This window comes from Taudactylus pleione, unplaced genomic scaffold, assembly GCF_031769625.1.
Source record: "Taudactylus pleione unplaced genomic scaffold, aTauple2 ptg000251l, whole genome shotgun sequence".
Taxonomy (NCBI): Eukaryota; Metazoa; Chordata; class Amphibia; order Anura; family Myobatrachidae; genus Taudactylus; species Taudactylus pleione.
The window spans coordinates 1,110,847-1,135,283 of NW_028284653.1; the positions used below are offsets into that span (position 1 = coordinate 1,110,847).

Genomic DNA, 24,437 nt, shown 5'->3' on the forward strand with positions numbered 1-24,437 from the left:
TTTCCATGTGAATAGAGCTTGGAAGTTGCAGCTCTGGAGCCTGACACCCGCAAACCATGAAAATGAGATGTTGGGCTTTGTTTTCATGTACACATACCAATGCTGATCACTGAGAGTTTGCTGACTTTTATGTTCCTTGCTTTGATCTCCTCCCTACATACCTCACTGCAAGTTATGTTATAAGCACTACGCTATTAGTTTAAGAAGGGTCTCTTTGATTATGTACTTTGATTTCCCATTTATGTTCACCTAACATTTATCTCCTGCTTTATTCCGGTAGCAGTGGTAAGGTAAGTCTTTTCTCTGTTTTGATATTCAAAGGTATTTTGTTTTCTTTCACTTGTTTTGAAAAGTCACTTGCATTTATTCTTCTTTTATATATTAAGCTGCATTTAATGTGCTTCCAAGCCAAGCAAAATGACAGTGCAATGGTGATCAAACATAACTTCAGAACTATACATTTGTACATAATTCCATAATAACTCAGATTATATCGAGAAATGCCCCAGTTCTATGTTGGTTATGTTCCCGGCTAGTAAGGACACCTTTCTGCAGTTCTCCGGCGTCCACACGTGATTTGAATCCAGTCCACCTTACAATATATGCTGAAAATCCTAGGTTTTTGGCGTTAAACCGCATATCCATTAGGTGATTTTATTGAGCGATTGAACAATTACAACATCGTAATCGTTCAATCGCTCATTAATCGTGCACTTTAATGTGGGAAATGACCAGCGATGCGCGCTCCCGCTGGTCATTTCTGACATCAATCATCGCCCGAACATTCCGGTCAATCTGGTGATAACGACAGATTGACCATGTTCAGGGATGAGGGAGGGTGTCTACACTGAACGACATATCGTACAGTGTAGGCACTACAGGAGATCAGGAATGACTGTACGATTACGATGTCGTACTCGTACTCTCTTTCCATAGTCGGGTAGTGGATGCGCACCTTTAGTTTCAGTAACAGTTATTTTTTTTTCCGTGCGTTAACATATAAGTGCACATAAGATAGAGTTTACATCGGCTAAGGATACTGTGAAATAACATTTTATATACCTGAACACTTTTTACTTTTTTTTATTTTAATTGTGACGTTGTTATATTAGTCTAGTCTTTGTGTAACTCTAAGAAAAGGTTTGTTATTACTGCTGTAATGGGGACATTTCTGTGAATAAAAACAAATTCACATATAAAATGTAAATAGTACTGTGCAGTATAGATTTGTTGCATAGTCCTGAACACATCACGGTGTGGCACTAAGCTCTGTTGCCAGTCCCCGTGTGGCATAACTCGCTAACTTCCAGCGTGTAATAGGAAGCTGCCAGTGACTGTGTCTCTGCTCAGAGGAAGCTGACTGCCCTGCCCACACAGTTTCTGCCACTGTTATACAGGAATTCCATGAGTGACAAGTGGCTGATTTGCAAGAGGTCAACAGGAGGTAAATAATAAATCTGGAGTGACAGCTGCTCAAGGGGTAAGGTGGGTAACCAGTTTGGTATTGGGAAGCAGCTGCATTATTCATTGGTATGAAGGGACTGTGGATTGTAGAAACTCAGCAATCCACCGTGGGAGGATCATGCAATTGTCACACCAGTGTTTACATATACTGTAATGGCATTTCTGTGTATTAAGGGCCTGATTCAGAGGCGCACGCTATTTGCGTGCGCTTGCTCTGAATCAGGGCGTCCCTATTTTTTTAAATCCCGGCCTCTAGGTCGCTCGCACAGCTGTGGGTGACCACCCACAGCTTGTGCGAGCGGCCTGGCGATGGTCGTGATTATCGCAACCATTGGCACTGCAAGGAGACCCTTGTGGTAGGGTCTCAGCACTCGCAATGCCAAGTGGACTTCCGGCTCTAATAGAGCAAGAAGTCCACTACTGACATCACGAGTGATGTCAGTAGGGTCGCCCACAAACGGCAGGCGTTCCTTAGGGAACGCCTCTGTTTGTTCATCCACCCCCCCCTACCCGCCTCGAAAACGGGGTGAGCTGTCGATCAACATTGACAGCCGCCCTGTTTTGCTGCGAACTCCGGAGCGAGTGAAGGTCTCACTCGCTCTGGGGCTCACGCATGTGCACTGGGCCACCAACGACCCACTTGCGAGCGCTATGCGAACAGAAAAGAACCATAGTTAAAGTGAAATATTGCTACTTATACTGCCACCATTGTAGGCTTGCTGTCGTTGCTCTTTACGCTGGTAATCCCCTCCCCCCCAACTTTACAAAACGCATTACCAGAAGCAGGTCATTTTCTCCAATGGGAAGACTTCCCGCGGGTGTAATGGTCTTTTGCTTATCACAGTATATTGGATGTGCAGCTTATTCTGTGCTTAGTTGTTTGCCTCACCCCATACCACGGTCTTTGCCCACTTCCTGATCTGAGAAGGGTCCTAATTATTGTCAGATTGCAGTCCAAGATGAAGTTGCCCATGGTTGAGAACCAGCTAACCACAGTTGGACATTAATATAAATTGCTCCCTTTTTTAAATCAAAAGGCACCACTAGGAACTCTGCTTTTATCTGAGGCTGCTGGAGGGTTGTCCAATAGTCAACATTACATTTGTGTATGTAAATGTCTTTACTATATTGTGATTTCTGTGCATAGCCGACAATGTGTCTTTGTGTTAATGCCATGGCTGATGGGCATTCTATTGAGACTCCCACTGGCAGTGGTGTGAATCTGCCAATTTGCATACAAAAATAATAATCGTCAGATCATCAGCTGCACCAGAGAAAATTGCACCTGCCTATGGCTGGCGCAGAATATTCGTGCAACCATGGCCGCCTGTATCTGTGGAACACCGAAACACCCATGTCATGCCCTCCCTGTTAGCCACCCTTTAAAAAAATACTGTGAACATTGCCGCATTAGCAGTCATAAGACCCAAATCAGTAGCAGGATGGCCAAACTAAAAGGTTTGGTGCCAATGTTGGCAGTGGGGAGATGATGGTATAAGTAAGAGAAGGAAGAGCACAAGCGTGAAGAGGGCTCTGCTTAAGAGAGATTACAGTCTGATGGGGAGTGGCAGACGGATAGAGGTGACACACAGAGGAGACCTATTTTATAGAGGACCTGTTAGTGACATCCAAAAGGTCTAATGCAGAGCTGAACACAAGCCAGTTTTGTTTTGCGTGTTTTTGCACTGCGCATGCTCTGGAGCTGAGTGTACGCAACTACAGGGAGTGCAAAGTCATACGCAAACCATTTGCATCTCCACTTGTAGCTGAAGGGGAGTAAATGGGTGGTAACAGGGCATTTGCACCAGAGCGTAACTAGGGTATTTGGTGCCCAGGGCAAGATGAAAATGCCACCCACCCCCCCTTAACTGTGTGTGCGCACCAAAATTGGGCATGGCCACATGCTACAAGGGGAGTGACCACTGGAAAATGGGGGCGTGTCAACATGACACACCATTGTTTCTCATCACTCTGGGAACATTCCTTTCCATTCCAGTTTGAATCCCAGGTATGACTGTGTTTTCGATTATGGAGAATGTGACCCATTCATATGCGTTCACTGTAGTAGCTTGTGGCTCCATTGGTAAGGTGACTGACTGCAAAGCATGAGGTGCTTAGTTCGAATCATAGATATGACTGTATTTTAGATTAATAAGAATGTGATGTAGCTTGATATAGTTAGAATAACAGTCTTCCCTTGTTAATAGCAGATGGCTCCATTGGTAAGCTGTCTGACTGCAAAGCATGAAGTGACAGATTTGATTCCCAACTAGGACTGTGTTTTGAAATGTGAATATGACTGAAGGGGAGGACATGTGATCAGACGCAGAGAGAAGATTCCTGGACTCACAGAGCAGGAAGCTACATTGCCGAGGGACGTTTCTTCTATAACGACAACTTCCGGATACGCTGCCTTGGCCAGAGGCGCCCCCCTCTGCTGGGCCTTCCATGGCGCCCAGGGCACATGCCCTGCTCGACCCCCACCTAGTTACGCCACTGATTTGCACATTGGAAACGTTTAGAGTTCATGTTATTGGTGTGTAATTTTGGATGTTTTTATATGGATCTTTAGCACAAGTGCACACTGAGACATTGATGATTGGTATTAAGCCAAGCATACAGATAGGGGCGGTCCTATCACAGAGATGCGTACAACTCTGTTCACAGGCGATTATATGCAATAAGTTCTGTGCATGCAATGCGGAAGGAAGAATGTTCAAATTGTGTCCAACTCTGCATCGGATCCCAAATGTACATTTCATTCCATCTTCCCTTCCAGTTACACTGAGACATCTGTTCTGACATATATTATACCAAAAAAAACAATTATGAGAATGCTCTGCAGGCTTTCATGCACACTCCTGTGTCGCTCAGCCTCTTACATGGAGCAAAGACTAGAAATCTTAGGGAACATGTTGGGTCATGTATGGATGCTTTTGTTAAAATGAAAAAGAGAAACGTATTGCGGACAGTTTACAGTGAATTCATCCACATTACTTGTTACTCAAGCTATAGAAAGAGGCTTACTGTACTAGTGTGTACATACATAGAGGGTTTACAAAAAGTCGGGCGCTCTTCACTAGGTTGCAATCAAAGGCCCTCATTCAGAGCCGTACGCTCTGAGCAGAGCGCACGCTCTGCATGAGGGCCGGGCTCCATTTTCATGGAGCGTCCTCCTGGACGCTCGTATAGCTGTGGGTCACCACCCACAGGCTATACGAGCGTGCATTTTGATGGCCGCGATGGTCATGACCATCGCGACCATCGAAATTGCGAGCCGGAGCCTGCGGTTGAGGTTTTCAACCGCAAGCTCCGGAGTGATTTTGGCTCTATCAGAGCCAAAATCACTCCCACTGACATCACTAGTGATGTCAGTGGGCCGGCTTCTGACGGGAGGCGTTCCCGTGGGAACGCCCCCGTCAGGGAGGCACGCCCCCGGCACGCCCACCAAAGGGGGCGTGCTGTCAATCAACATTGACAGCACGCCCCCTTTGATCGGACACAACGAGCGAAGGAAAGTCCTTCGCTCGTCGTGTCTGGCGCATGCGCACGACGGAGCTCCCTCCGTCGTGCGCATGCTCAGTGCAGACCATCGACCCACTTGCGAGCGGACAGCCGCTCGCGAGTGGGTCTGAATCAGGCCCAAAGTCTCTTGTTGGTCTCACATACAAAACAGTCTTATTTGTTAAAAAAAAAATTCCAATTTCCATCCATCGACGTAGGTAATGATAAAAACCTTTTATTCAATCATAAGGCTCACAGGAACCGCACATAAAAAAGAAAACAAAAATGTATATAGTGAAGTACAATAAATATTAAAATATGCTAAAACAATAATCTCCACGATTAGTGGGATTGCAAATGCATACCAGAGGTAGGGGTGTAATCAGTACACAGCATGCGTGTAATATAACAGATTTAAATCCGGAATAGAAACCTGTATCAGCACAAGCTAGTGCAGATAATCCTCAAGGATGTTCCCCTCTGGTGTAGTTGCTCCCTCCTTTCACCAACGCGTTTCGACCGCCAGGGTCTTTATCAAGGTGTGTATATTGAAATAAGGACTGTCCTTATATACCCCCCCCTTCCTGTCATTGGTTATTGGTAGGGAGGTAAGATATATTAATTTTCCCGATTATTCATTAAACAGTGCAATGTGTACATAAACAATACCATAATGAGCATAATACTGTCTTGAAAAATACTTTCTTGTAGAATATATCTACTCAACCCATTCAAGTAAATTCATTACTTCCGGGTTTGGATAGCTGGTGACACACACCTGAGGGATGCTGGGTATTCAGCTCACTTCCCACTAACCCCACCACGTGATAATTATAGTCCGATCACGAATCAGCCAAATTATTGGCAAGGAAACCTCCCATGCTTGCGTCACTCGGTCGGGATTCCCCGACCACATGACCCACATCCACGGGCATTCACAGGGATCGTCATATTGTCACATGATCGGAACTCTCCGGTCATGTGACTAAGGTATCTAGAAATAGACTGCCACACCTCCAAACAGAACTTCATTCGACCGCACCACGTGGTAGGCTCTCCGGTTATGTGTGCATGACAACACACGTGGGCAACATATACAGGCGGTACCAGGGGCGGGTCAGCTGTCAATCAACAATGCGATTCATATTAGGGAAAAAAACACCGGAATTGGTGATCAAAAATTATATCTAATACAAAATTGGTATAATGCTTATCTAACTGAGGAATATCATACATAGTGGAAATGGTGTGCATTATACCAGTTTTGTATTGGATATAATTTTTGATCACCGATTCCGGTGTTTTTTTCCCTAATATGAAAGAGAGCCTACCACGTGGTGCGGTCGAATGAAGTTCTGTTTGGAGGTGTGGCAGTCTATTTCTAGATACCTTAGTCACGTGACCGGAGAGTTCCGATCATGTGACAATATACACACCTTGATAAAGACCCTGGCGGTCGAAACGCGTTGGTGAAAGGAGAGAGCAACTAGACCAGAGGGGAACATCCTTGAGGATTATCTGCACTAGCTTGTGCTGAAACAGGTTTCTGTTCCGGATTTAAATCTGTTATATTACACGCATGCTGGTGTACTAATTACACCCCTACCTCTGGTACGCATTTGCAATCCCACTAATCGTGGAGATTATTGTTTTAGCATATTTTAATATTTACTGTACTTCACTATATACATTTTTGTTTTCTTTTTTATGTGCGGTTCCTGTGAGCCTTATGATTGAATAAAAGGTTTTTATCATTACCTACGTCGATGGATGGAAATTGGAATTTTTATTTGAACAAATAAGACTGTTTTGGATGTGAGACCAACAAGAGACTTTGATTGCAACCTAGTGGAGAGTGCCCGACTTTTTGTATATTTTTTGTAATTCATTTTGGAGATAGTTACCTCCATATTTTGAGTCTAGTGGCTGCACTCCCCATTTGGAGCGCAAATTATATTTGTCGTTTTTACATACACAGAGGGGATTGTAGTCACCTTATATGTCACTATAGACTAAATACATATGTTTGCTTTATTTATTATTTAGTAATATGTTCTTCATTAATTCCTTGGTGTCAAATTAGCCTGTAGCTCATTATTTTGGCAACACAAGACAGACTATGGTTTGACAACAGATGTTCTTTGTACGTAGAGAAATTGTCAGTCATTACATTGAGGCTTTAGTGCCTGTGTACATGTTTGTACTTACAATAATCCATTGTCACTAACTTCTTAATGGTGTGTCATGCAGTCAGACAGTGTATTGGCTATTACTCATAGTGGAAACAATTTGTATATGAAGGTTGGCAGGTATGTAATGTGTTCCTGAACACTATAGAATGGAGCGTCTGGCTCAGTGTGCTATTTTGCCTTTAGTGAATTCGACTAACTATATATATATATATATATATATCAGCCTATACCAATGTAACAATGTGTCTGAAACAAGTTTCATGATCATACCCTTATTTCCACTGGTGCACCTAGCCTAAATGGCATCTGCCTTTCATTAGCATAAATATTTGCACAAACCTATGTATGTGCAGTGGGACGACTTGAGCATACACCTATTAGCTTACAGTCAAATATGCAGATTTTTGGTGCGCCCCCTCCCCCACAACAACAAAAAGCTTTCATCCCTAAGCAGATTTAAAACTTGTCTCTCCTGCTCGGCAGTTTACAACTGTGAGAACATCAACTTTAATTCATTATTTATTTATTTTTTACCACCTCAGTCTGCTCAAAGTGACTTTGTTAGAAGTGTGTCCTCCTGTTAATAGTGGTGCTGTAGTACACACTACATTATTATATTATAGTATAATATTTTAGCAGGTACATTTCAGCATATATTAGTGGCATGATATATGGAAACTCTAGAAATTTACGGTCTCCAAAACACACAATTGCTGAAGCATATTTATCTGTGTGTTTCATTGGCAAATGCCCAACATAGTTTTCTTCAGGGGATCTATAGCTTGTGTGCACCTAAGTACTGATGACACTAGTACCACCCGCCAACACAAACAAAAGAACTTTGTATATCTCATTTAGCTATCCATGAATACTGTGTTGTGTAGAGCACTGTGTAACCATACATACACACACCGTCTGTGATTTTAGTTGTTTGCAGCCTCTATACCAAAAGGGATACAGGACCTCTTCCATTGGTTTGGAGACGGTATGAAAAGTCATAAAGGATGAAATTATGTAATAAGTAAAAATCTGGAAACATAAACACAACTCATTATTTATTGTTCTCATTATCTCCAGTAATTGGTCCAATCTCCACAACTTGGCTGCTAGTGGAGGGCATGATAAGACATGTTACCTGTGCTCACGTGGTACCGTACAGAAAATAGCTTATGTAAATGTAGTAGTAGGGGCTAGACAAGAAGATTAGCTGTGCTTAGTGCACATCAACTTCATAACTGCATGGGGGAATTACCCATTTTCTAGTCATATGTTACATAAGGAATACCTCACACCCCTGGTATCTGCAATCATTTTGGAAAGATACAACCTAATTCGCATAGAGATATCACCCCTAGGTCCAGCCGTAATTGTCACAGAGATATAAACATTTGTCTTCCTTCCTCTCCCCAATGCCAGTTCCAGCTGTGTCACTTACCTTCTCCTGTTGGGAATTTCTGGGACAAAGCACTACAAGTGCTCATAGTGATGAATGACCTTGGCTTCTATACAGCAGATATGTAATGTTGAGGAGTGTGGAGCTGCTGGTCATTGCTATTGCCAAGCTGTGACAGCTGAAGTGGCAGTAAGAGCTCTTGTCACAACTGCTGTCACTATAGTACTGCCTTGAAATCTGTGCATAAGAGCCCAGATAAATGGTACAAGGCTGCACACCGTGGATAAAAATGCTCCTTGTGATCCTCCCCCCACCCATTGCTCCTTTTTTTTACTTTGTTTCCTATTTATTTTTCAGATCAATAGTAACTCTTAAAACATTGCTTCTAATAATGGCAGTGGTGGGAAGTGTGTATAGCACATCTACTGGTGCATGCAAGCGGCCTGGGTCATATCCTGGACTTCCTGGTGTTTTTTCTTTCTGGCGGAGGGGAGGGGGGAGCCTAAGTGCAGTTGTGACCCATGCAACCCCTGTAGCGCCAGCACTATAACCAACTTAGAACTCCACAAAAAAATACAGAGGTGCTTGTGCCTCACTTCCTATGATTCTGCAGCTTGTTTTATCTGCGTCCAAAAGAATGACCGTGAATGAGGTGATTCTGTGTGAGTGGTGGGAGTCTGTTGTGTGCACATGGGATACTACAGTACTACTGACCCCCGCCCCCCTCCCCTTCCCCTCCCCTTTAGTATGGAGTTGCAGAATACATTTTCTCAAAATTAAATAAATATATAGATTTTTTTAATACTATCCACTTTTAATTAAAAAATACTTTTAACTTATGTCAAAGTTAATGTAATGATTATTCTTAATTCCAAAAATTGTGGTCATCAGATCAGTGGAAGTTCCTTTTGAAACCCATACAGGATAAAAAGAGGAAAATCATTGGACTTTGCCAGAGAGTAGTGGCTTTAGTTTGTTGGTGTATCCCCCTTGAATATCTCCAATAATCTTTAGCTTTTTATGTTTATCTTGGAATATTTAATCTACTGAAGTAATTTCAAGTAATTTCTTTACATATTGCAAATCCTCTCCATGGTAGGACAGTGAGCTAATTATATCTTAGTTTAACCTATTTGAAATGTACTAAAATTGCAACTATGGTATAAAACAGCAATTTTATTACAGAATCTAGAATTGTCCACACATCTCTATCTGGCAGTTTTCAGGTCTCAATTGTTATTTTGGAGCCTAGAATCTGCTTCTTGACATTTCCATAATGGTAGCCTTATGGGTATGTAACTATTCATATACAAGAACTAGCAATGATCATGAGGGAATTCTGCAAGTACATATAATGTATATGGAGTACTCCTGCTGGATGCATCAATAGCCATAGACTGATGAGTCATACTTGTGCAGACCATGGACCTTAGGGAGATAAGGAATAAAGAATAATATATGAGCATGATTTGCTAATGGAAGAGATGGTGAGTACTGGAACTTGTACATGATTTAATGTGGAGCCAGCAGATGGGGGATGTTCCAGTGAATCTAGACACAGTACAATTGTTATAAGCACTGAGTGCCCACAGTAACATATAGGAGTTAATCTTGAGATGAAAAGAAAAAAAAACACATATGTTATATTGTATTATATCTTTCTATACATTAGCACAACATTTTTATTATCTGAATTTTAAAAATAACAAATACTCCATCAATATTAAATTATGTTCATAATTACATTTAGATTAAGTGTTCCATCATTCTGTAGTATCTATCTCAACATGTGCCTTGTGCTGCTCATCACTGAAGCCTAGAATTTTGCTGTGCAGTCTTTAGTCATAACATGTTATTCTGACATCAGCAGGGAATTAATCAGCTGGCCACAGGTTTTGTTTAGTGTATGTGTGTGTGTGTGTGTGTATGTATATATATATATATATATATGTGTGTATATATATATATATATATATATATATACATACAGCTTTTATCTCTTGTTGATCTCAAGAACTAAAGGCCCCTACAAACTACACGAAATTGCTAACGATTTGGCCGGATTCCGGCGCAACGGAACGACAAATTGTCAATATCATGTAGTGTGTATGTACTACGTCGTGTAGTGCACGCTCCCATGTGGTCGTCACCTGCATCGCCTGATCTTTTGCACATGAAGGAAGATCAGGAGATACGGCTGACGATCCCATGCACGGGCAGGCATATATCGGCCGTCGGGCACCGGATCGTCCAGTGTGTACGGACCAGCTGATATGTCGGCCCGTCGGCGCTGGGATCATGGGTTGCATCGCACAGTACACAAACGTTTAGTGTGTACCCAGCTGAAGAGAAAAGGGAAATCATTTAGATGTGGTGCACTAAGATCACTGGAGATATTAAACTTAAAAAAAAAATCTCATTACAAAATACTTAGGGGTATATATATTTACTAAAGTGCGGGTTTTTGGAAGTGGAGATGTTGCCCATAGCAACCAATCAGATTCTACTTAACATTTATTTAGCGCCGACTAGCAGATAATAGCTAGAATATGATTGTTTGTTTGCTAAGGGCAACATCTTCACTTCTAAAAACCCGCACTTTAGTAAATACACCCCTTATACTGTTATATTGTCTACCTCTTTTTAAATGTTTTGAATTTTTTTACTTAATATAAGCAATTTCTTTAGCTATACCATTTTCATATTGGTGTATATTTTTCCACTTTTAATGCCATATGGATGGTTGGTGTTACTGTACCACTTTATAAATTTATCATTATTCACATCATTGGGATAGGTATTCTAGTAAAATAATTTAAAACCCAAGAAATAGGTAGAAATTTTGTTGAAAGTAAACCATATTGGTGATGTGTGTGTGGTGGTGGTGGTGGTGTTGTATTATAGCCATAGGTAGGATATTCTACAGTGGTATTATGTAATTTAGGGGTCAATACAATTAGCTTCGATGATTTCGTGAGTGAGAGTCATCACGGCAACATAACGGCAGCCAGGGGCTGGCCGGCCACTCAGAAGCAGTAGACTCTGGGCACTAGAGTATGTCCGGAGTCTACTGCGCATGCGCAGAACGCCGGAAAATTGGCCGCTGCGGCCATTTTCCAGTGTTCTGTGCAGCACTGACACCCGACGCGGGACCGACGGGTGAGTTTTAAATTATATGGGTGTGTGGTGCGGGGCCCCCCTGGACCCGGGGGCCCGTCACACCCTGCACCCGTTATAGATACGCCCCTGACGGCAGCCCAAACTCGCACAAATAGGGCTCCAAGCAAAATTGTGCAAATTCGGGTTCAGAGCGGGCCTTGAGGGATGCGATACCGTTGCCAGCGTTATAATGCCGTGGCGACAGCAACTCGCACCCTTCGCGGCTAGTTGGATTGAGCCCAATAGTGTCACCTATGTGACTTAGGGGCCTGATTCAGCAAGGATCGCAATTGCAATGTTGCACGCAGGCAGCTTTGCAATTGCGATTCTTGCTATTATGCAAATGTAGCAGGAGGTGCATTACACCCCCTGCTGCATTTGCTATCCTAGCAGTGCGATGGAGGTCGCAGGCTGGGATCACCATCGCGACCATCGGTGTTCGATGGTCGTGATGGTGGACGGCGCCTGGCCTCCGGCCAGCTGAGTAAGCCTCAGCATACTCAGGGCCTGATTCAGACCCGGTCGATGGTGGCCCAGAGCACATGCGCACGACGGAGCCGGCTCCGTTGTGCGCATGCGCGAGACCCGCACTCCGTCGCTCCGGGTCTCGCAACAAAGGGGGCGAGCTGTCGATGTTGAGTGACAGCTCGCCCCTTTTGGTGGGCGGGCCGGGGGGGTGGCTGCCCAAGCAGAGGCGTTCCCATGTGAACGTCTGCCGTTTGGGGGCAGCCCCACTGACATCACGAGTGATGTCAATGGAGAGATTCCTGCTCTGTTAGAGCCGAAATCTCTCTGGGGCTTGCGGCCATGAGACCCTGCCACAAGGGTCTCGTCGCAAGCCCGATGGTCGCGATGGTCTTGACCATCAAGACCATCTACCTGGCCACTCGCTATAGCCGTGGGTGGTAACCCACAGCTATGCCCCAGGAGTGTTGCCCCTTCTGCAGTGCCCCCTATGCAATGCCCCCTGTAGTTATACCCCCAGTAGTAGTGTTCCCAATAGTAATACCCCCAGTAGTAATACCCCTGTAGTTGTGCCCCCAGTAGTCATGCCCCCTGTGTGTGCCAATAGTAATGCCCTCAGTAGTAATACCCCTGTAGTTGTGCCCCCTGTTGTAGTGGCACCAGTATTAATGCCCCCTCGAGTAATGCCCCCAGTAGTAATACTCCTGTAGTTGTGCCCCCAGTAGTCATGGCCCCTGTGTGTGCCCAACAGTAATGCCCTCAGTAGTAATACCCCTGTAGTTGTGCCCCCTGTGGTAGTGGCACCAGTAGTAATGCCCCCCCCCCGAGTGATGTCCCCTGTAGTAATGCCCCCCCGAGTAATGCCCCCAGTAGTAATGTCCCCCTCGAGTAATTTCCCCTGTAGTAATGCATGACGTCTCTCCCATAGTTCACTGCCTGAGCCGGAAGCCGGAGCTCACAAGTGAGCTCTAGTCTCCGGCTCTGGCTGCCGCTGCCGGGAGGGAGCCGGGCACCCGCTGGTTACAATCTCAGCAGGCGCCTGGTGTCTCCGTGTGGCACTGGGGTTAGGTGTCCGGAGGAGGCGGAAATGGTTCCGTCTCCTCCGGTTCACTTTAACCCCGATGGCTGGGTGTGGGGGCCCAGGGACGATCGCCCCTGTCGCCCCCCCTTTGATCCGGCCCTGGGCAGAGGCATTCAAGGGTCTGCGTGTGACTACGCAGGGCCCATTCTGCATACTCACAGAATGGGTCCTGCGCACATGCAGAATCCCGATAATAGGGAATCTGCGATCAGCAGTGCACTTGTGCGCACTGCTGAATCAGGCCCTTTAGCAGTTTTAGCAAGGTGATATATTATGTAACGTACTTTTTTAAATCAATATATTGTAAATCGTTAGTAAACTGTCCTTTACAGATGCATATATGTGCTGTTTATGTGGTTTATCATGGGGGTAACATATATTATTTTTATGGACTTTTTTCAACATAACCGTTTTACATGCAGATCCACCTACATAAGCAAGATGGATTTTTTTTCATTCCATCACAAGGTGCCCGGGGGGATGTGATAGTCTATGCCCTGGCAGGGGGGAAGTGCTGAAGCTGGTACTCCCTGTGCCAGTTTCTGTGCATGCCTATGCTTACACACCTATATTTTGTAATTAAATGTGTCACTTGGACAATGTCTTCAGGTCAGAAGAAAATCTAAGTGCCAGGCTGTAGCAATGTATCCATGACAGTATTTCTGATTTTGTGTATTTTTCTCTCCTTCCTGTAGATGGTGTACATAGCGTTACTGCGCATTGTACCTTACGGGTCACCATCATCACAGATGACATGCTGACTAACAGTATCACAGTCCGGCTAGAAAACATGTCCCAGGAGAAGTTTCTATCCCCGTTACTGTCTCTATTTGTGGAAGGAGTGGCAACTGTGTTATCTACCACCAAGGACGGCATCTTTGTCTTCAATATTCAAAACGATACTGATGTAAGCTCCAACATTCTCAATGTGACCTTTTCTGCATTACTACCTGGAGGAGTCCGCAACAAGTTCTTTCATTCCGAGGATCTCCAGGAACAAATCTACCTGAACAGAACGCTTCTCACATTGATTTCCACCCAGCGTGTTCTGCCTTTCGATGATAACATTTGTTTGCGGGAACCTTGTGAGAATTACATGAAGTGTGTGTCGGTGTTAAAGTTTGACAGCTCGGCTCCTTTCATAAACTCCAATACTGTACTTTTTCGCCCCATCCACCCAATCAATGGATTACGGTGCCGCTGCCCCCCTGGATTTACTGGCGACTACTGTGAAACAGAGATTGATCTCTGTTACTCTAATCCTTGTGGCAAGAATGGACAATGCCGAAGTAGAGAAAGCGGCTACTCCTGTGACTGCTATGAAGAGTATACAGGTATGAGCCATACACATTTTATTAAGGTGTGTTTGAGTCAGGGCTGAGCACCATATTCTGTTGCAGAGGTAAGCACTCCAGCTGCTGTGGAAATACACATCCCAGCATGCCCGGCCACAGTTTCAGCATGCCTAAACAGCAAAGCTGTGTCAGGGCATGCTGGAATGTGTAGTTACATAGCAGCTCTAGTGCCACAGGTTGCCTATACTGTGTATTGTCAAATCATCAGAATGGTCACAGCAGCAGCAGAAGATGAGTGAGCTGATCTTACAGGAAGCAGTCACTTGTGTTACTGAGCACAGAGCTGCATAATGTATGACAGGCAGAGCCGTAACTAGACTTTTTGGTGCCCTGTGCCAGAAAGAGCATTGGCGCCCCCCTCATTTTTCAAAGGGACATAATGCACCCAAAAAAGGGCCATGGCTTCATGGGGAAGGGCCAGGGAAGAGATAGGAGAGGCCAGGAGATGCTGGGGATGAAATAAGAGGAAGCTACAAGCAAGAATGATAATAAACAGAAATTTGATAGGCCCAAACAGCGCCCTCTGACCTGTGGTGACCTGTGCACCGGCCGCACTACCCTAGCTACGGCCCTGATGACAGGGGCAATGTAATGAAGTGAGGAGGAAAATGGAGGCACCCAGGAAACTGCAGACTTATGGGCCTATTTATCAAGCATTTTCCCCCATAAAATTATGTAGAAACTGCAGTTTCTGCATAATAATTTAGAAAAAGATCATTAGGTGAAGAATGTTTCAGACTTAGGCCCGTATTCAATTTGAAGCGTTAAGTCCGCATCCGCGTTAAGTTACCACCGATGACGTCATTATCGCCTGTTTTGATTTTGCCCGTATTCACTTTGAAAGACTTTCCACCTAGGCGGAAAGTCAATGCAGTGTAATAGGCGGTAAAGTATCGCCTATGACTGACAGGCGGTAAAAAGTGCAGAATTGGAGTTTTGGGGTGCAACGTTTCGGGAACCCCCATGCAGCCTTCAGACAGTCCCCCAAAGGTAATCTGTGTCAAAAAAATTAAAAAAAAAAATCTTAAGGACACCCCAAAATTTGACTTTGAAGAAGGGGCAAAAAAAAATGTTGGGGTACAAACTTAAAAACTAGCGAACTTGACTCTGGGGGGGTCCCCTAGTGTGCCCCAGGTGTTTTTTTTTATTGCAGGTGTATTTGTCACGATTTTTTCAAGTTCACCTTTTAAACTTTAAATATGCTGGCCCCCATTTTCAAGTACCCCAAATTTGCTGGGATAACTTATTTTCTGGAAAAATTACTCGTAAATACTATTCTGCATCAGGTATTGAAAAACGCAATTTAGCAGCTATTGAGCCCTTTTAAAAACACCAAATACCTTCAGTGAGCCAAATCGGGGGGTACCATAGTGAACCCCCATGCCAGAGCATCTTTTGGGGGGTGTCAGGCTGATTTCCCCAAAAATGACAGTACTTTCCGCTTGTTACAGTATCGCCGGGTGCCGTTTACGCATACTTTGAAATTGAATACGGGGTAAAACGTGCGCGCGCGCAATACTTTAACACCTACAAAACAGGCAAAGTCGGCGTTAAGTCCGGGGAGCGTTAACTTAATGCGGCTTGGCTCAAATTGAATACGGCTCTTAAATTTAGAAGATGTGGATTGCATTGATAGTAATGATGAATATGGCACAATTATAAACTATACTTAAGATAAGACCATACTTGCATATTCTCCCGGGATGGTCGGGAGCCTCCCGAAAATTGGGTGGCGATCCTGGCACCCCGGAAGAGTGGGCAAGTCTCTCGGCCGGCGCCACCCATCCGCACCCCCATACCGTTTGCGTTTGCTCCCCCTGCTGTTCGCTCTGCCCTGTGAGTGGCTGTCCAATCGCGATTACGTGATTTGCGCTAAGTCGCGTCATCGTAATCTCGGCATTTTGTAGCGGAGACGTGGCCGCGATGATGCGATTGCACAGTCCCGCCGACCTTTAGCAATTTTACCCATAAGACTGCATATCAGAGGAGTAGTTGCATGATGCAGGAAGCTACCGAGACCAAGGGGTAATTTTACTAAAGGTCAATTTAGATCGATTTAAAATCGATCAACATCGACGGGCTTTCCGACAGAAAAATCTGCATATTTATCAATCGTAGGGTTTCAACTTGAAGACTTAGAAGAGTAATGTGTGGTCCTTGTCAAATGGACGCAGGAAGATTTTCGTGACAAGTTTATCTCTATATGAAAATAAGTGCATATATCCAAGTTTTTTACTTTGTATGACTTTTAGGACCGGATTTAATTAACCGGCTTGTATGGCCAGGCTTTAACGCCCAGAGCTATTTAAATTCAAGCCCATTTGCTCTCATGGTAACATGGGCTGCAGTTGAATAGTCCCGGGCACCTAACCCAGGAGCTAGAAGCAGTAATTGAATCTGGCCCTTAATGTACGTATACAGTATAGTGTTCCTAAAAAATCTGCTATATAGAGTAATTCATATGTATTTCAACCATTTTGTGCTGAACTACAATTTTGAAATGTGGTTTGAATATAAGCATCAACACTATATCTGTTCTCTGAGGTATAACAATATTTAGTGGTTGTTAATTATATGGGAGCTAATTCTACTTGAAACACTGGAATAATTGCGTGATGAGGGAGGTCATAGGTGACAGAAACCAGACTCCTTGTCAATTGGTACCCTTATAATTAACAACTACTCGTATGTAGTGTTGCTTGTTATACAACACAACACTAGTACTGTTTATCAAGGATTACCTTCCCTGTTAAAGTGTATGTGTACCCTACAAAATAAGAGGTGCCACTGCTTCCTATTGAATTTATAGCCTGCATTCTTATAACGACTGTTAAAGTCCACAAGAGAATGCACTTTGAATGTAATACTGGAACCACTTCTTAATAATAAAGATCAATATTGTCTTAATAACATTAGTGAAACACAATGACAATATTTGGGAACTTAGCATATATGTCTAATAAGATTCCTCTTTTCCTGCATGTTCATTTTGCAGTCTGTATGTCTCTTTTCAGACTATTTGAAATCTCTTTACTGGGGCAAAAGCCCTACACTGACTGTTGTGTCCCTTTGTTGAAGAGAATCTTCACGGTGGATTTCAGGCCCCTCAAACTTAAGGCTCTAACAGTTGTGTTGTCTGTTTAACTGTGAGCTGTGGCCATTTGCTGCATGTTAATGTGAGCTATTGTTAGGCCTGTGAATGAACTTGGATTGAATAATCCTGTTGGTGTGGTAATGCTGGGTGGAATGTCGAGTCAGTCAGAGGCTCCCTCCAGTTCACTTACCTTTTCAACAGGCAGCATTTCGGAAATATGTTACTGCAAAATGTTACAATCTGTCATCCTTATGATAAGACTCTCTAAGGACTGATGATGGAGAGTGCAAGAGAGATGAAGCTCTGCTCACATATCTCAGTTAGTAGCCAAACACTGAAAATGTCAGATACATTTCCTGCGGAGGATAATCGTGGCCGAATGTGACGGTTATTCCTTCTAATACTTTGAAGGTCCTTACTCGGCCTAGAGCAATTATTAGTAATTTATACACGATGAAAGTTACCCTATCTTGATAGTGTTGTATTACCGACACAAAGGTAAACTGAACCTCAGGGTGCATTTTTTTGTAATGAGACTACTATGTAATTAGGCTCTCTGCTCTATTTTCCTGCAAATAGTCAAAAGGTAATATTTAAAAAAAAAGACCCGCAAAATATGTTTTATTTACTTATATTTTTATGTTCGGTTTTAATTAAACTGGAACAGCTCCAGAACAGGCTTTAGTTTTCTGAAATTCATATTTTCAGTTCTTATTCCCCAGCTTTTGATAATAACTTTCCAAGTTTTTTTTTTAATGACCGAAATTTGATGCTGGGAATTGTAGTACAAATTGCATAATGGTTTACAAGAGGCTCTGTAGAATTAAATAAAAGTGAAGCATGTTATGAATCCTTTTGCTAATTTCAACCCTGTAATGAGTCACATTTGGTGCTTTTTGGGCTAGTCACATTCCAACCTTAATGCTAGTCATTTTGTAATGCAGTGCCCACACAAATCATACTTTGGGACAAATGTAATAGCTGATATATTTGATTTTCACTTTTTACTCAAGTAGCTGGGCCACTGGAGAACACTCCATAGAACACCTCGCATTCCCATGCAGACCATGCAGTGTCCATGCCCCCTCCACTCTAGACTGCAGATAAGTGTAAGGGGGTATGGACTATTTGGCATGAATAGGTTGTACTACAAGATTGTGTGCATGTTAAACATTACAAGATTTATTTGATTTATATTTGATCAATTTATAGGTTCTGTAGGTTTTTTTATTCTAAATTGCTAATCAGAGTTTACATTGAATGAATAGTGTTTCTTACAATAATAAGGCAAGTCTGCATGTCACTTTAGCTGCTCAGTAGCAATTTGTGGTTTAATACATTATAATTAAACTGTGTCCGCTTACAGTAGAGCTATAACCTGAGGATGTTTGCTTTTGGTAGTTCTCACACCTGTTATGATCAGCTTTTCATGTCTTCAGGGATAAATGGCTGCCAATGTTCATCTGTCAGAGACCGCTCTAAAGTGCTGCCAGTTACACTGTGACAAGCCTCCTGGGATGGCTTTAATACAATTGTCATATCCTTATTTGTACTGTCTTCCCACAACATCACAAGACAGTGGTGTCAGTGACTGCCAGCTACCACAATTCATCAGCGTACTCTACAGGGCCAGAAGGTATAAAGACTGGCCATATCGGAGCTCAGTGGCCTGGGACTGAGTGATAAGCGTTGCTATAGACATGGTTTTTGTATTCCTCCCTCCCACTTGTAAAGATGACATATTGTCCTGCCTGCTTTATTTTCCCACTTGGCCCAAGGGTTTCTTCTAGTAAAGGGATTAGTCACCGTTAGTAAAACAGCGGAGTCATTTTCTAGCTGACCTTCTGTCATGAACTGTGTGTTGTAATGACATGTATTATACCATAAAACGAATCCAAACAGCATACTCCTATTTCCACTCAACTTTTATTATAGTAATTCATAAGACGTTTGCCTTTAATTATCATTATAGTATATTGGAAGATGTAAACCACACATATATTGCATTACTGTATAATTAGCAGGGCACACACATGTTAAAGTATAATATGGTATTAAATGACCTGCTTTTTCAAATAACTTAGAACTGTTTAGTGCAGATTACAGTTATCCCTGACAGGATACTCCTTCTGTTAGCTGAGAGTGAGTTTTCTTTTCTATCAGTAGAACTCTAGACAGTTTTCCTGACCCATAAAATTAGACCTGTGACCAGAAAGTGCCTTAAACATGTCTGTGTGAGTATCTGTGACTCATTAGTATAGACCTGAATCTGCTGCTTTCACTTTCCACCAAAACTCAGGTTTAGCTGTGAAACTGTAAACTGACAATATACAGTGTTGGGCAATAAAAGTAATTTATACTGAAACATTCTTTCATTTAATAAACATATGACTTTTTAGAAAAGCATTCTATGCTAAGTAGATCAATGGTAGGTCTGTGTCTATTTAGTTTTACATTAGTATGTCAAGTTACCATATGGGTAATGCACCTATAGTTTTGAACTCTAAAACCCGCACACGATTGGTTATAGAGTTTGTACAGGCTAATAATGGGCCTGATTCAGATGTGGACACAATGCTGATATTTATGCAGACTGAGAGATCCTTCGCCATTTCGCAAGCCGCACTGTGCATGCGTAGAGATTGTTTTACAGTTATGCTGACATAGAGGAGTCACTCGCAAAGTAAGCGACAGGTAGGTAGTGTTTGTGGGCGGTAGCAGGGGTGGTAATAAAAACACAGACTTGTCGGACCATTTAAACATTGTTTTCTGGGCGTCCATGTATTAGCCAACTGCGTTCCTAATCACAGCAGGAGAGCCCTCTGCGTGTCTGGGGACCCGCTATGTCTGTGACAGGCGGTATCCAATTAGCCCCAACCATTGTTCAGGCGCTAATGGATCCCTGCGAATTGTGGAAAATGGGGATTATTCACCGATTATCCACGTTTTTTTATTTTTTTTACCCTACCCTATTATTTCAAATGAAATAATAGGATATATCTCATGAAAACACCTAGGGTCTGTGATAAGCTCCGAGACCTATGTGTTTTCGCCTTTTTTGGGGTGAAAAAAACTGCACTTTATCATGGATTATTTTTCAGGACACATCAGATCCCAAAAACTATCCATGATAAGTGCTGGTGTCGGCGGCACATCAGGGCCAACAGGAGAGCCCCACCAAGATCAATTAGCAGCACTACTTTAGCTCTGCTAATTGGATACCCCCCTTAGTCTAAGGCCCCCATACATCAGAGATTGATTACAGCAATTGTGCAATTTGCAATCGATTGTGTATAAAAATCTTTCTCTTTGTGGCAATTCTGCAATCGATTGAAAAAGGGAAAGATTTTATACACAATCGATTGCAAATTGCACGATTGCTGCGATCAATCTCCGATGTATGGGGGCCTTTACTCAGAAGACTGCTAGCCGCCTGATCTGCGTTACATGTTTCCGGCTTTGTGCATGAGTGGCGGATGTGAGATGCTCTCAGTGGGCGTCTCTAAGCACTGGACGCTGAGTGAGTCATTAGATTATTTTCACAATTGTGATCCGTGAGAAATAGCTGTTGTGATGACCTTAGCGTCCACATCAGAATCTGGCCCAATACCAGTTCCTGCATCTTTTCGATTACTTTCAAGATAAATGTGCTGGAATATTAGTTTATTTTTTGAATTAGAAAAGATAAAATGCATGTTTCTTAAAATATGCATTTCTCCAATTGTTATGAGTAGTACATGTAAAACATTGTCTACTTTTGCCCTATTTACCAATAGTATATGTAACTTAAACATATACTTTGCTGAAAAAATTAATTGACACAGCACATTTACTCACAGATTACTGGGTACCAATTCATTTTCTTTTTGCCCCACAATACTCTTGCGTTATAAAGCAGCAAAGTATTTGATGTTTAGAGATTCCCCACTAACAGACAGAGCTCTGGAAATCTAGGCACAGCTTGGCGGGTGCTTGTCACTTTTCTTTACATAACCCTGTCAAACATTTGAAGAGAAATGGTTAATTCAGTTAACTGCAGTTGTGTTGTAACTAGAAGTCTGTCTCTAATCTTGCTTGACAAACCTTATTCAACTTCACAAGATCACTTCTTTATGTAACAACAGGAGGCAGGCTCTGGCATCCGTTCACCATCTGCATAGATTAAGAGTATATTATAAAGCAATGACTTTCACATGTAGGCAAGGTTCCCTTGGTTATCAATATGCTCATGTCTCTCTGCTGCTATTAAACATGCATATTGTTAGTAAAACACTAGCTATCAGCTATACTATGCAATTACCTTATTATTTACCTTTGTTAAACTTAAACCTTATATAATACTTAGATTGCCATTCACCTTTTATTTGACAGGAAAACAAAAAATCCCCCAAATTACAAACGCAATAGTTTCCAGGAAGGGGGTCAACCCAGTCTTTCTATTAGACAATTAGCTAGATTTAATTTGTGCAGGTCACAAAGTACGCTGTTGTTATGCTGACATAGGATACCATAGAGAACATCTTATGTTAAATGCTCTAATACAAACTGTGCTGTTACCGAAATCTAAACGTATATTTTATTATTACAGTGACTCAGAAACATTTGCTGTGCAATCTCCCAGAACTGGAGACTGGGAAATAGAACCATGTTTGGGTTAAAGTATTTGGCCTTGGAGTGCTGACGACATTCTCACTTCAATGCTAACAAGATTATAAACAAATTAGTAATTCCTCGAAGATTAGTATTATAACTAACCAAGACCAACATGACACTTTATTTTCACAGAAACTAGTTTGTATGGCCCATTATACCCGAACGCATATGTTTTACACTGTACATGGCAAAGTAACTCTGCAAAGTGGTGGTTCTAACATTTTGGGGTCTATTTACTAAGCAGTGTTAGGGGAGAGAGTGAAAAGTGATAAGGTGCCAGCCAATCGGCTCCCAACTGCCATCTCACAGGCTGTGTTTGAAAAATGACAGTAGCTGATTGGCTGGCACCTTATTTCTTTTCACTCTGTCTCCTAACACTGCTTAATAAATAGACCCCTTTATTTTAAAATATTGTTTTTGTGTGTGTGTAATGAGATGGAAAAAAATCATATAGTTTAATTATTTGTAAATGTTGTAAATGCTTATTGAGTATAAGTACCATGCACATCAGATGCACTTGTCCCTTCAGTTTACCGCCATTAAGCTGAAGTCCTATAGCAAATATGCCAATTTCTCTATGTATAGCCTGCCTCACCCACCAGCAAGCTCTTGTATAGACACATGCACTGTGAAAGCTAAAATACCTCTATATTGCCTCACCTGTCACTTCGTAGCAAAAAATGCCCTGTGGGTGTTGTGTAGTTTCTCACAACGACATGCTCGCGATGTGGACACCGATGAATTGTCAACATTATTAGAATGTAGACAAAACATCCCTGGTGGTTTAGCTGTGATTTGCCTGGTATGGTGGTTATGGCGGCTCCATAGATGTCTTCCAGGTCCAGCGTTCATCTGATGTGCCTAACCCTAACTCCCCTTCCAGGAGCCTAACCCTTAGCCTCCGATGCCGGTCTGTGCAGAATGTCGGCGTTTTGTATGTCGACCTCAGGTCACGCGTGTGCAGAAGGCCTGCACAGTCCAATAAGTAACGCTGCTACTGACTTAGCAATGTTAGGGGATCACGGAGCAGCTGTCCCTGCAGCGGAACAATACTGAATTACTTCGGTAATTATGTATCCACCGCTGCAACTCACTGCAAATTGAATGGTCCCCGATGGTGAATAGGCTCCTATGTGATGCCCTCCAATCACAGATTCTGTACACAGGGGCAGATGTGAGAACCAAAGAGTGATGGAATTTGAAAAAATGTTTATACGTTTGTTTCTTTAAATAGTGTATTTCTTATTTTGTTATTCAACCATTCTAAATTATGAGAAAATTGGCTTTGATTTCATGTTTCTATAAGTTATAATATAGGCCGAGGGATATTACAGGAGTTTTAGGTTCTTTTCAGATTTTGAGGAACTTTTGCAGTTATAAAATATCTTTCTTTTTTCCTTCCTATTTCTCAGGAGAACACTGTGAAGTGAGCTCGCGGTCTGGACGCTGTGTCCCGGGGGTCTGCAAGAACGGAGGCACCTGCATCAACCTGCTCATTGGTGGCTTTAAGTGCAAATGTCCCCCAGGAGAGTTTGAGAATCCGTACTGTGAAATGACCACTAGAAGTTTTCCTCCACAGTCTTTCATTACTTTCAAAGGCTTAAGACAGCGCTTCCATTTCACAGTCTCTCTTCTGTAAGTTTACACACTAAATGGCTACACATACTGGAAATTAGAATTAAATGGATGAATGGAAGCTGTTTGTTTCTTTTATTCCATATTGTCCTATAAAGGCCAACTAGTCACATGGTTATCACTAGTTCTGGTTAACTAGTCACATCAGCTTATCTTTTATTTTATATACTTTTCCTTGCTAAGCCTGCGTTTGTGTTGTAGCTGATTGTGACATCAGTATATTTTTTCTGTAATATTTTTGTTATATATTTGCGAATGTCATGTAGTGAAGGAACAGATCTCAATTTAATTATCTTTTCTTTGCCCATATTCTTGGCTCCACGGCAATTCTTTTGATATAAAATGAAGCAGTCTTGCTGTCAGAGAGATGATAAATCAGGAACACAGCTGCCGAGGGTTAAATTACACAGCTCTAGATTGCCAAATGCTATGTTGGAGCATA

General features: G+C 42.6%; 1 protein-coding gene across 2 annotated transcripts in view; it reads left to right on the forward strand.

Annotated features, from left to right (window-relative positions):
- Window positions 1–24,437, forward strand: part of CELSR1 (cadherin EGF LAG seven-pass G-type receptor 1) — a 174,621-nt gene that overhangs the window by 61,343 nt on the left and 88,841 nt on the right. For both annotated transcript variants that reach the window (XM_088480162.1, XM_088480163.1), the window contains exons 2-3: window positions 13,954–14,592; window positions 23,773–23,995. In XM_088480162.1, the coding sequence (XP_088336288.1) occupies window positions 13,954–14,592; window positions 23,773–23,995 (862 nt within the window). The remainder of the gene's footprint in view (window positions 1–13,953; window positions 14,593–23,772; window positions 23,996–24,437) is intronic.